A 13858-nucleotide genomic window follows, 5' to 3' on the forward strand; every position below is an offset into this window, starting at 1 on the left:
CCACGCAGGTGAGGGCACACTTCCAAGGGCACTGCCCACAGAGCCCTGACTCCTTCCTGCCCACACGCTCACTAAGACCTCACTAAAGAAAGAGCAGCCGGCGTGGGGCTCAGGGCTGAGCGTCCACCATGAACCCGGAGGTCACGCCTCCTTTCCGGTCAGGGCATGTGCCCGGGCTGCGGGCTCCATCCCCAGTGTGGGGCGTGCAGGAGGCAGCCGATCCATGGTTCTCTCTCATCATGGATGTTTCTCTCTCTCTTTTTCCCTCTCCCTCCCTCTCTGATAAAAATACATTAAAAAAAGAAAAAGCAGACAAGCTCGGAATACAGACAGACGAGCACTAGCTGCCTAGACAGAAACCAGGAGCCCCGGGCTGGACAGGCTCAGCCTGGCATCTTCAAATCCTCCGAGGGCTGCGTATGCTGGGCAGTCCCCAAAACAGGCTTCCCCAGGCTCCTGGGCTCCCCTAGGCCCTCCCTAGACTCCCAGCTCCTCCCAGGCTCTGACCAGACCCCCCCTAACCCCCCCCAGACTCTGACCAGGCCCCCCAGCTCCCCCCAGGCTCTGACCAGGCCCCCCAGCCCCCCCAGGCCAGGGAGGGTGAGGTGGGCATACCCGTCGTAGCCCACTTGGGGTCTCCAGGGCCCACTGCCGCCGGGTCCGGGGTCGCTGGAGGAAGACTGGTTGCTGGGTGAACTTCTGAAATGGACCAGAATCATTAGCAGGCCCCGAGGCCTCCGTGCAGCCCGCCCCTGGCCTGGCTGGCGTTCCCAACGAGCCCGCGGCCACAGGGCAGAAGCACACGCGGCAGGAGGGGCAGGATCTGTGAGGCAAACTGCGGCTCTGGAGCCACATGGGGCTCTTTGGCCCCTTGAGTGTGGCTCTTCCACAAAATACCACGGCCTGGGCCAGTCTATGTGGAAGAAGTGGCGCTAGAAGAAGTTTAAGTTTAAACAACGTGGCTCTCCAAAGAAATGTCCATCGTTGTGCGGTTGATGTTTGGCTCTGCTGATGAGTGAGTTTGCCGACCACTGATCTAGAGGGTCTGAGTGACCCGTAGGACCGCGGAGGGAGAGTGGGCCCTGGTGGCGGAATCTGTAAATCGGACCCTAATTTTTTTTTTTTTTCATATTTGCTTTTCCACTGCAGCTGGTGTCCGGTGTTATATTAGTTTCAGGTGAACAACAGTGACTGGCCAGACGCACTGTCCAAGGGGGTCCCCTGAGCTTCCCAGGATGCACCTGGCCCTGCCCGGTCCCCACAATGCTGCGGATGCTGTTCCCTACGCTGCACGTGACATCGAATGGCTGTCTGACAGTCCCTCGTAAGGACCAGCGTGCCATCTGCTCCATCCAGGGGGCTCCCGCATCCCTGCACCCCCGCACCCCGGGCCTGCCCCAGCGCCGCCTGCCAGAACCATGCAGCCACACGGGGAGGCCCCCAGCCTGGCTGCACCCCGGGGGGTGGGACCCTCGGCCTCCGGGGGTGGGGGCGCCCGGTACCTGGTGCCGTCGGGCAGCTTGCGGTCGAAGGAGGTGCTGCGCGGGATGGCGGCCTGCACCTGCGGGAGCAGCTGCGGGCACGGCAGCCGGTCGGGCGTGCTGGGCGCGGGCGAGGCCCGGGGCAGGGGCTGGAGGGCCGGGGTGGGCACCCGGTGCCACGTGGTGTTCCTCCGGAAGGGCGTCTTGTACTCGCAGGGGGTGCCCTCACTGTCCAGCTTGTACTCCACCATGGGGATGCGGCAGAGCTCCGAGCAGCCCCTGCGGGGCCGAGGGGAGAGAGGGGATCAGGCACCGGCTCAGACCAGAGGCAGGGCCCCTGCATCCGAGGAGCAAGTCTAGGGGGTCCAGGGAATTTTCCGGGGAACCCTCCAGGGTCAAGGGCCGCGGAGTCACGTTCTGAATGGAAGGGACGAGAACCCTGAATCTCGGGAAGCAGAGGGCACCCCCAGTGCGTGTCTGGGTTTCAAGCTGATTAGGCTGGGCGTCAGAGGAGGCATAAACAAAGGGAAGACAGATGGCTGAGTGGTGCGGGCACTGAATCCACGCTCAGCCTGGATCCTTAATAAGGGATGTAATTCAGCTGGAGTCTCGGAGAGAGGGAGGCGCTGTCAGGGCGGAGCCGGGAGGAGCGGCTGAGAGGAGGGACAGGAACTGCAATGCGAGCGGCTGAGGGGCCGGGCGGAGAGTCTGCTTCCGGCCTCTGCACGGCCCTATGCCAATGATTGTTGGATTTAAACAACCGCCATTCTTTGGCCCTGATACAAATCAGCTATTCTCAAAAGAAGGGCTTTCTTTTTATTTAAAACATTTAAAAAAAATAATTGTTATTGTTTTTTTCAGAGAGAGAGGAAGGGAGAGAGAGAGAGAGAGAAACATCAATGTGAGAGTGGAAAATCAGATAGGCTGCCTCCTCCGGGTCCCTTACCCATCGAGCCCGTGACCTTTCGGTGCACAGGAGGATGTCCAACCAACTGAGCCACATGGGCCAGGGCCAAAGAAGGGCTCCATTTTTTTAAAATCTAAATTAATTTCATTGTAATGTGACACTTTAACAGCAACTGCTCTTATAAACCGAATATTTCCTTCTTTATTTCTGTGGCTGAGACATCATAGAAACACTGCTAATTATAACATGCCATCAAACCTGGCCAACCTGAGTTCTGCTCCATATGTAGGTGAAATTCCTTAAAAAAATGGGGAGATGCCTGGCTGGTGTGGCTCACTGGTTGAGCGTTGACCTATGAACCAGGAGGTCACGGTTCAATTCCTGGTCAGGGCACAGGCCTGGGCTGTGGGCTCCATCCCCAGTGTGGGGCGTGCAGGAGGCAGCCGATCCATGATTCTCTCTCATCATGGATGTTCCTCTCTCTCTCTCCTCTCCCTTCCTCTCTGATATCAATAACGTATATTTTTAAAGAAGGCGAACAGTAAATTAGACCTGTTTTTAGGGAAAGGGGGAGAGGGGTCAAATAGGAATTACCAAGGGGCCTTTGGAGGCCCATGGGCACCTGTGCCTGCCCCAGCGCACCCTCTCCCCGTGGGGGGGAGGGGGTCCCCAGCACAGGACGTGTTCCCAGCTCATCCGAAGCATCACCGCCAGGGCTGCTGGGAAGGGATTCCCGCAAATGCCTCTGCGAGAAGCAAGGCCGAGTGAACCCCGACCTGGCCACATGCACACGGACCCAGCACCACAGGCGCTTCCGAGAAAGTGAGCTGCTCGTCATGTGTGTGCATGGACATGCGTGAAGAAGACGGAAGCCCCTGCTCGCCTGCACTGGTGCGCAGGTTCACGCATGCTCCACGCCTGCCTGCCTTCCTGCCCGGACCCAGCCAGGCGTGGAGGGAGCCGCCCTTCCGGCTTCCCCCACGTCTTCCGATTTCTCGCCAGAGGAGACACTCGGAGACAATAGACCGACCAGGCTGCGGGGCCGCTCACAGGGAAGCTCTACAACAAATGACATGCCATCTACGCAGGCCCCCAATTAGCATGCGAGAGAGACGCCCGTAAACACTCAGCTGCGGGGTTAGAAATAAGTGCGATTGCTAACACTGCGGCCGCGAGCCAGCAGCTGTCGGAGTCCAACGCGTCTGAGTGTGCCCTGCAAGGCACACGGCCCTGTCGGCCAAGGTCACGGCAAACGTGCTGGTTGGACATGCAACGCGGAGGGACTGGGAGAGTGGCAAGCAGGATCTTACGTTCACTGCGTCACTCTGAAAACCTGCCCGGCTGGCCTGGCTCAGGGGCTGACCTTTGACCTGTGAGCCAGGAGGTCGCGGTTCGATTCCCGGTCAGGGCACAGGCCCGGGTTGCAGACACGATCCCCGGTGTGGGGCGTGCAGGGGGCAGCCGATCCATGATTCTCTCTCATCATGGATGTTTCTAGCTCTCCCCCTCTCTCTTCCTCTCTGGAATCAATAGAAATATATTTAAAAAAAAAACACACACACACACACACCAAAAAACCAATGTGGTCCCTCTGAACCAGCTCTGTGGGCTTCCTGTGACAGGGACACGCATGCACTCAGTGCATCCTCCTGCGGCAGAAAGCGGTTCCCGCTCGCGCATCCTTGGCCCGCAGCTGCTGCCGCTTCTGGCCAGGCCGGCACCCAGGGGCGTCCGCTCCGCCTCACAGCTGACTGCACCCCGCTCGCTGCCAAGCCAGCACGGCCCCTGGCACCTTAACCCCGGACACTCAGCGCGAGGTGCCAGCCAGAGGGCACTGCCCCCGAGGCCTGTTCCCAGGGGAGGGCATCTCTCCTTTCCTGGAAGAATCTCCACTGACCATCACTAACTCGAGCACTTGAAGGAGAGGCTGGGGGAGGGGGTCCCCTCAGAGCCTGACCCAGGACGGCCTTGTGGGGCCCAGCAGGCTGAGCGGTTTCCTCTCCCTCCCAGCAGGACGCTCCGCACCAACCACCTGCTCTCCCTGACGGAGAGTTTTCGCTCTGGGCTCCAGCCCAGACCGCCATGTGCAGCCCAGAAACGGGAGCTCTTCTTTACATAGATGTTTAGTGACTTCAGACAGGGAGGGAGAGGGAGAGAGAAAGAGAGAAACATCCATGAGGAGAGAGAGAATCATGGATCGGCTGCCTCCTGCACGCCCCACACTGGGGATGGAGCCTGCAACCCGGGCCTGTGCCCTGACCGGGAATCGAACCGTGACCTCCTGGTTCCTAGGTCGATGCTCAACTACTGAGCCACACCGGCCAGGCAAGGTTTATTCTTCTTCTTCTTTTTCTTCTTCTTTTTTTTTTTTTTTTTTTAAGGCATTTGGACCAATTAGCAGAGCCTGGACCGCACGGCCACAGCCTGACCACGTAATTACCACTTGCGTCTGCTGCCCTCGGAGGGGCCTGCCGGTTCCACTCACTTAGCTGCATGGCAGAGACTCTTGCACGAACCCAGCAATCAGAGGGAAGGCCTGCAGTAAGTACGCTTCAATGCCGCCCCTGACCCTAATCCGCCACCCACCTCGTCCAGCCCTTGACCGAGTCCCACAGACCCCAGGCCACGGCCAGTCCCACAGATGTCCGAGGCGCTGCAGCTCCGACTTCCAGAGAAGGCACGGAGAGGGCGGGAAGGGGGCACGGCTCATCAGAGACGGGTCACCTCGGACCTGGGGCCTCTGCCCTCTGGCTCAGTGCCCTTTCCAAAACCCGTGGCCAGCTCCTTAGGAAGCCACCAAAGAGCCCAGCCACGGTTCGATTCCCGGTCAGGGCACAGACCTGGATTGCGGGCTCCATCCCCAGTGTGGGGCCTGCAGGAGGCAGCCGACCCGTGATGCTCTCTCATCATTGTTTCTCTCTCTCTCTCTCTCTCTCTCTCTCTCTCTCTCTCTCTCTCTCCCTCCCCCCCCCCACTCTCCTTTCCTCTATGAAATCAATAAAAATATAGTTTTAAAAGAGAAAGAAAACCACCAAAGAATAGGTCATATGGCCCACGTGTGCCACGTTTTCCACTAGGAGCTAAAAAAAAGAAAAAAGAAATCTTGGAAACAAAGGCGGACAGAATCCCGAAAAGAACTGCCTGCTCCCTCTCTATTATGCACTTTGCAAAAGAACCCTCCCCGGCCCTGGGGGTTCAGGCAGTCGTTGATATTTTAATCGCTCTTTACATCTGTTATGCTAATCATCGCCTGCTAATAGCTAAATGACTCTTCCCGAGTCATCCAACAAGGTGACAGGGGGAATTGAGGCTCAGTCACCAGATTCTCAAACTCTTTCTTCCTGATGCGCGAAAAAATCAAAAGCGTGCAACGGGGAGAAGCCACACAGGACGGCTTCCGGGGAGGGAAGGAGGGACTAAATGAAAGATTAACTCCCTTCCCTACAAATGTCCTTGACTTACAGACACAGAAAGCCAGCTCGACTATAGATAGAAAAAGAGACATCGGCCCTGGGCTGTGTGGCTCAGTGGTGGGAGTGTAGGCCCATCCAACAAGAGGTTGTGGTTTGATTCCCGGTCAGGGCACAGGCCTGGGTTGTGGGCTCCACCCCCAGTGTGGGGCGTGCAGGATGGTTCTCTCTCATCATGGATGTTTCTATCTCTCTCTTCCTCTCTGAAGTCAATAAAGATATATTAAAAAGTAGCCAAAACCGGTTTGGCTCAGTGGTAGAGCGTCGGTCTGGGGACTGAAAGGTCCCGGGTTCGATTCCGGTCAAGGGCATGTACGTTGGTTGCGGGCACATCCCCGGTAGGGGGTGTGCAAGAGGCAGCTGGTCGATGTTTCTCTCTCATCGACGTTTCTAGCTCTCTATCCCTCTCTCCTCCTCTCTGAAAAAATCAATAAAATATATATTAAAATAAGATATATTAAACAGTAATAATGTCCTAGCTGGTTTGGCTCAGTGGATAGAGCATCAGCCTGCGGACTGAAGGGTCCCGGGTTCGATTTTGGTCAAGGGCACATGCCTGGGTTGCAGGCTCGATCCCGAGTAGGGGGAGTGCAGGAGGCAGCCAGTCAATGATTCTCTCTCATCATGGATGTTTCTATCTCTCTCTCTCTTCCTCTCTGAATGTAATAAAAATATTTTTTAAAAAGGAATAATAATAAAAAAATAAAACTTCACTCTAGTCCAGATTTCCACGCACCATGTGTGTGCGCGCTCGTGTACACACACACCCACACACATGCTCACTGCTCATCTAACACGCGTGCGCTCCCTCCCCTTCCGGCTTTGATTCCCACCCTCCCCTGGGCACTGGGGGGAGCTGGATGGCCAGGCCACAGGCAGCAGCAGAACGGCCGACAAGCACAGCAAGCCCCACGCTGACAGAGCGACGAGAGAACCACCATTTGGATCCAGGACAACATGAGATAATTTCCACTGTTTTGCATTATATAGAAAAATATGTCATGTCAACAGAGGACGCGAAATCACACAAAACAGATGCACCCCAGCAAGGAACGCCATTTCCATTTTTATTGGACATGGCTCCTAAATCACTCGCGTTGCCTAACAGCTCATGCGTGATTCTGATGAGCTGTGACTTCCTTTCTGCCCTCCTTTGGAGTGGATCTGCTTTCCCGGGGACGACACTTGCAGAATGTCAGTCCCCTGGGCAGAGCCACACCAGCACCCCCCAAAGCCAAGGCTAATGAAGCGGCTTCAGCAACTCTTCACCTTGGCCCAGAGACTGGGGGGCTGAAGGATCATCACCCCGAGGCTTGAGAAGGAGACTGCAAAATGCAGGGGTAGCTTTTGATTCCACAGGGAACGCTTTCCCAGCCATAGACTCCATCACATCCGGCAGCTTCCGAGTCATAACAAACACCTGACCTCAGATCAGCCAGCCGGGATTGGGGCGGCGGGGAGAGGGGCGCTATGAGGGACAGGCCCCGCCCGCTGCCCGCAGGAGCAGATGGGTTCCGGGCCGAACCATCTCTCACGGTGCCCTCTGGACAGCCGTCAGGCTGATAAGGGCAGGAATGAGCGGGCGCATTTTCACTTGCTCATCACAGTGTTGATGAAGCACGGAATCTCTCACAATCCATTCACTGGGCCGTTCTGGCCATCCTTGTGGGCTCTTACATGAAAGACAAGTTTTAAAAAATCACACACACACATACACACACACACACACACACACACACAAATGCATGTGTTCTCCTTGCCCCTCCTTGACAAGGACAGAGAGCCAATTTGAAAAAAAAAAAAAAAAAAAAAAAAGACGGGTTTTCACGCCCCAAATCAAAGGTGTAGTTTTAGCTTCAAGCCTATGTTTGTACGTTTTGCTACAGGATTGACAGTGCTTAGCTGCGGCTCCTTTAAAAGATTTGTATTTTAATTTTTAAAATGAGTCAAACGCTGCCCGTTTCCCCTCTAAGGCCCTCCTGACAGTTTCTTTTTTAAAAATCTGACGGAGGCTGAACTCCAGGAAGGGTGACATTGAAATGACCTTGGCCACGGCTGGCCAGGGAGGTCTCTGTTCCGGAAGCTGCCTGACAACAGCGCTTTATCCGGCTCCCGGGCAGCCACAGGCAGTGCGAGTCCCAAACGAACCAGCACGTGGATTTAAAAATGTACAAATTCAAATGCAAGAAGACGGAATCGAAACAATTTTAAGTGGTACAGGCTGAGCTTAAGGCCTTCAAGATGCGGAAATGTGGGCCAGTTTGGGAGGGTTACTACTAAGCAAATGGCTAAGTCTCATCCTGGCTGAGGTTCAAATGCAGAAAACACTTATTCCGGATTCATCCAGAGGAAAATCTGTACCAGGAAACAAAGGAAAAGCTCTAAATATCCTCAATAGCTTTAATCAGAGGATTTGCGTTTGATACAAAGAAAGGATGCATTGTGCACAGACCAAGGCAGTTAAACTAATTCTTGGATTAAACAATAACAATAAAAACAACCTAAACTTGTAAATGGTGGTTTTTTTGTTTGTTTGTTTTAGCTAACGAAATTCAGTACTTCTTAGGAAATTCTACTTTTTCTTTCTTTCTTTTTTTTTTTTTTAGAAACCAAACATAATGATAACTTTGACTTATTTATTAACCGGGTCTCCTGAACGCTTTAAGAAGTCTTACTGTAGGCCAAAGCGAAACGTTGGAGAAACAGGTTTTTAAACTGAGAGCCGGGTAATGTTTTTGTCTAATACTACGGTAGCAATCAACCTCTAGGACAGATAAAAGGACTTGATTTTCCCCAAAGGAAGAAAGAAAGAAATCTTACTGTCAGGAAAAATGTCCTAATAACTGGCTTAAACTTTATTTTTTTTAAAAAGAGTTTCACTTACAAACTATCTTTGCTTCTTGATCGGAATCGAACCTGGGTCCCTTCAGTCTGCAGGTTGACGCTCTATCCACTGAGCCACACCGGCCAGGGCTAAATACCTGTTGGCATCACCCTCCAATGGCCTTTACACCCCCAGGGCCGTCACCCGGTCCCCAGCTCAGCATGTCTCCCACACCTCAAAGCCCCTCCCCTCCCCTCTGACCCACTCATGCACGCAAAGTTCCCACACATATGTGTGTGTTACATTCAGTCGTTTTTCTCTCGCTCATCTGGCTCCTGTCTGTTTGAGAATCAGATCAGCCAGAAGAACCTCGAGGGCAGAGGGAAACCTGCCCCTCCCCCCTACGTGGGTAATTAAGTCTTAAGGGATTAAAATGAAAAAGCCACCTCCTCGGTCACACTAGCCACGTTTCGCGTGTGCGACAGTCACGTGGGGCTTGTGGCCACCGCTGCGGGCGATTCGGACAAGGGACATGGCATCATGGGAAGGGTTGGGACCGTGCTAACCGCTCAGGCAGAGGGCAGGGCCTGGACAGACCATCAGGAGCGTCCTGTCGCCACAGGAAGAAGGTTAGCAACTAGCAGTGGCAGCTCGTGATGGCTGAGGGATAAGGGTTTCCTTAGAGCAGGAGAAAATCCACGTGAGAAAGGGTCTTAGCGATCTTAACCGAGACGCGGGTGCTGGTGAGGCCAGGAGGCACTACTGAGCCCTCATCTCATCCGACCGTCACGGGCACAGCAGGAGCTGGCGAGGTGATGACCCCACCTTCCAGGCCTTACCCAGGGTCACACAGCGCAGGCCCGGGTCCCTGAGCCCACGTTCTCTCTCACCACCAGAGCGGGGACTTCTGGGACGCAGCAGGAATGTGACCCGGACATCACCAGACTCGGCAGAAAGCCTCCCAGAGCCAGAGGCGGCTTGTCCTTAAATAGCGTTCCTTGCCCGGATGGTGTGGCTCAGTGGTTTGAGCATTGACCTATGAACCAGGAGGTCAGGGTTCGATTCCCGGTCAGGGCACATGCCCGGGTTGTGAGCTTGATCCCCAGTGTGGGGTGTGCAGGAGGCAGCCGATCCATGATTCTCTCTCATCACTGATGTTTCTATCTCTCTCTCTCTCTCTCCCTCTCCCTTCCTCTCTGGAATCAATAAAAACATATTAAAACACACACACACACACACACACACACACACACGCAGTCATGCCTTCAGCTAGGGAAGGGAAGCGCACAGACACTGCATTCGCGAAGGCTGAGCGGTGACACGGACACCCCTTTCCTTAGACCACATGTGTCAAACACAAGGCCCTCGGGCCAAATCCAGCCCGCCAGGCCTTGCAATGTGGCCCGCACCGCGCTGTCATCACTGCACTCCGCTGTCAGTTTATGACATTGTCAGTTTATGACTGTTCAGTAAACCATTCGGCCCGCGATTTAGGCTGGATTTTAGATTTTGGCCCCTTCTCTGATTGAGTTCGACACCCCTACCTTAGACGCAGCCTCACGTCCAGGTGAGCAGGGGGGCCGCTCCGGCAGCTCAGCGCGACGGCCCGGCTTTTCCGCGGTCACTGTCCCGTTAAATTGCTCAGAAAAACGACGCTTTGTCGTGTCCCTGGCCCTGCGAGCTTGTCAGAGCGCGTTTCCAACGGCTCTGATGGCCGACAGCCAGGCCACGCGGTGGAGGACCGCGCTGTGTTCCGGGCTTACCTGCGGGGAGAGCCGTCGCCGTGGGGCTGGATGATGACCACCTTCACGGTCACGGACGTGCGCAGCAGGTCGATCATCTGCTCGTGGGTCAGCGTGGCCACGGCCACCTTGCAGATCTCCACGAGGCGGCTGCCCTGGCGGAGGCCGGCCTTCCAGGCGAAGCCGAAAGGCTCCACGTCGGCGACGATGCCCTCGAAGTTCACGTGGAAGCCCAGCTGGCCCAGCCCGTTCCTCCTCAGGGTCATTTCCACGGTCTCGCAGCCCCTGGTCACTATCTGCGGGGACGGGAGACGGTCAGAGACGCGGCTGTGGGGTCCCCGTGCCGGAGGTGCACGCACAGGCCTCGTGCCCGCTGCTCCTCCTCGGCCTCACAGCCCCGCCCTCGAACTGTCCACGTGTGACTGGGACACATCTCGATCCAAGTTCAGCGTCATTCACCATATGGGCATCAGGCACAAAGCAATAACAAGAGTTAAGCAATGCCGGGACCGGTTTGGCTCAGTGGATAGAGCGTCGGCCCGCAGACTGAAAAGTCCCGGGTTCGATTCCGGTCAAGGGCATGTACCTTGGTTACGGGCACATCCCCAGTAGGGGGTGTGCAAGAGGCAGTTGATCGATGATTCTCTCTCATCGATGTTTCTAACTCTCTATCCCTCTCTCTTCCTCTCTGTGAAAAATCAATAAAATATTAAAAAATAAAAATAAAAAGAGTTAAGCAATGGTTTCATTCTTTTTTGTTTTTTTGTTTAATACTCACCCGAGAATATTTTCCCATTGATTTTTTAGGGAGAGTAGGAGAGAGAGAGAGAGAGGGAAAGACAGAGAGAGACATCGAGGTGAGAGAAACACATTGATTGGTTGCTTCCAACCAGGGCCAGGGCCCGAGGAGCCTGCAACCAAGGCACGTGCCCTTGACCGGAATCGAACCTGGGACTTTCGCAGGCTGACGCTCTTATCCACTGAGCCAAACCGGTTTTGGCATTTTTTTTTTTTTGCCATTTCTTGCTTCTCAACATTTGCTAAGGCGGAAGGATCGTGTTCTCCATTTATCTGGAGTCCTTCACATCCTTACGTGGACTCAGTCATCACAGGAAACAGTCATTCATTCCTAAGTGTCATTCATTCCCTAGATGCCATTCATTCATAGGTGTCATTCATTCATTCCCCAGGTGCCATAACCAGGGTGGGGCGGGACGTGCACAGTGGAGGCCAATAGCAATCGGGGACTGAAGGCCTCGGGATGCAGGGAAGAGGAAGCCCGGGGTACTCACCCCCAGGCGCTGGACCATTTCCCGGATGTCCTCGGGAGAGCTGTCCGCCGAGGAGAGGAGGATGCACTCGCCTCTCTCGTAAAACACTTTGATGCTCGTGAGCCCCGAGGTCCACCCGATGACGTCCCTGCAGGAGCAGTTGAACACCACGTTCTTGGACTCCTTCTCGACGAGCACGAGGAACTCGTTGGAGATGCCCAGCAGGCACTCGATGTCGGCCGCCTGGCCGAAGTCCCGCGCCACCACGTGCCACATGATGGCGCCCACGCTGAACAGGTGGGCGTCCCTGCGCGGCTTCACCTTCTCCTTCTTCTTGGCGCCCAGCGTGATGAAGCTGAACTTGGCCGAGGTGTCCACGGTGGCCGTGGTGACGAAGTTCTCCGCCAGGTCCTTCAGGTACTCCTGCCGCGTCCGCGTGGCCATGGCCCGGAACTTCTCCGACTTGTGGGCCGCGTTCTCCGCGTTGATGACCTTGGCCAGGAGGAAGTCCCGGAACACGGCGGACTTGGGGAACGTGACGCCTTTGGGGATGGGGGGGCCGAACGGGGGCACATCTTTGGATCTGGACACCCCGACGCTGAGGAGGAGAGAGAAACGGGATGGGCGGTGGTGCCCAGACCCCTCCCTTCAGGAACCTGACACAGACACCCTTTCAGCTTAGCCAGCTCTTTGGAGCTTCTTGTCTTTCTCATTTCTGCATAAGTTTTTTTTAAAAAAATATATATTTTTTATTGATCTCAGAGAGAAAGGGGAGGGGTGAGAGAGATATAGAAACATCAATGATGTTGCCGAGACCGGTTTGGCTCAATGGATAGAGCGTCGGCTTGGGGACTGAAGGGTCCCGGGTACGATTCCGGTCAAGGGCATGTACCTTGGTTGCGGGCACATCCCCAGTAGGGGGTGTGCAAGAGGCAGCTGATCGATGACTCTCTCTCATCAATGTTTCTAACTCTCTATCTCTCTCCCTTCCTCTCTGTACAAAATCAATAAAATATATTTAAAAAAAAGAAAAAAGAAAAAAAAGAAACATCAATGATGAGAAAGAATCACTGATCAGCTGCCTCCTGCACACCCCACACTGGGGATGGAGCCCCCAACCCGGGCCTGTGCCCTGACCGGAAATTGAACTGTGACCTCCTGGTTCATAGGTCGACGCTCGACCACTGAGCATCACTGGCCGGCCTGGAGAAGTTTCTATTTGTTTGAGTGGTTTGCACACCCCTCCTCTGTTTCAGAAAGCATCATGCAATCCACTCTGCTTGTAAGATCTATATTTATGCCAAAAAAAAATTCCTCCCGGTTGGCCTAATTAAAACAAAAAAGCTGAAGAAAAAAAAATAGATATTACGTATGTTTAGGGTCCTTTGTGCCAATAACGAACCCCTCTTGTGATAGAAGCAATAAACTAAAGATAGAAAGTGACTTAAAATGCTTGTTTGGCCTAAAAAAATGGCAGCCAATAAAAAATCACACCACATACAGCGCCGCCCTTGGCTCAAGTTTCCAATCCCTTAGGACGGCTCACTGAATATTATCTTTCATAATTACCATTCTTAGGGAGAGATCTCAGAAGAATCAGCCAATTACCATGTTTGCACCAACACTGTCTAGTCATTTTTATTATTTCATTTTTAGCGTTAGTGAGTGGATCTGAGCATTAGGCCAGCGGTGTTTTGCTCGGATATGTATAAAACTCGCCGTGGGAGGAAGACGAGCAGGTGGCAGGCATACTGGGCTAGCACGCCGCACAGGAGGGCCAGAGAATCGCTGGCTCTAACCCACACTGCACCCCGCCTCGGCCATTTCCGCTATTTATTCTTCATGAATGTGAAGTAAACACGATGACCCCCACGTTTAAGAGAAGGAAGCAAAGGCTCCGAGAAATAAAGAATTCATTCATACCAAGCCCCACAACCTCAGGTCAAAGGCCCACTATTTTCCCAGAACCCCACGGAAGTTCAGCTGTTTCTTAGGAAAGAGTTGCCCAGCCCGGCCGGTGTGGCTCAGTGGTTGAGTGTTGCCCTAGGAACCACGAGATCCCGGTTGGATTCCCGGTCAGGGCACAGGCCCGGGCTGTGGGCTCCGTCCCCAGTGGGGGGTGTGCAGGAGGCAGTTGAGCAATGGTTCTCTCTCACCATTGAT

At 54.4% G+C, this 13858-nt stretch overlaps 1 protein-coding gene and 1 long non-coding RNA gene across 5 annotated transcripts in view; both read right to left on the minus strand.

Moving 5' to 3' along the window:
* SIPA1L2 (signal induced proliferation associated 1 like 2) overlaps window positions 1-13858 on the minus strand; it is an 88013-nt gene that overhangs the window by 14389 nt on the left and 59766 nt on the right. For 3 of the 4 annotated variants that reach the window (XM_084868651.1, XM_084868652.1, XM_084868649.1), the window contains exons 8-11: window positions 11717-12293; window positions 10446-10720; window positions 1503-1760; window positions 616-699 (exon numbers count right to left, since the gene is read on the minus strand). In XM_084868651.1, coding sequence (XP_084724777.1) covers window positions 616-699; window positions 1503-1760; window positions 10446-10720; window positions 11717-12293 — 1194 coding nt within the window. The remainder of the gene's footprint in view (window positions 1-615; window positions 700-1502; window positions 1761-10445; window positions 10721-11716; window positions 12294-13858) is intronic. The other variant, XM_084868650.1, reaches the window with a different exon arrangement.
* LOC311614202 lies at window positions 8713-10282 on the minus strand. Its single transcript, XR_014793603.1, has 2 exons — window positions 10227-10282; window positions 8713-10017 (listed from the first exon to the last, which is right to left on the minus strand). It is a non-coding gene; the product is annotated as an uncharacterized lncRNA (long non-coding RNA).

The sequence above is a fragment of the Pipistrellus hanaki genome, assembly GCF_964339955.1.
Source record: "Pipistrellus hanaki genome assembly, chromosome: 20".
In the NCBI taxonomy this organism is placed as follows: domain Eukaryota; kingdom Metazoa; phylum Chordata; class Mammalia; order Chiroptera; family Vespertilionidae; genus Pipistrellus; species Pipistrellus hanaki.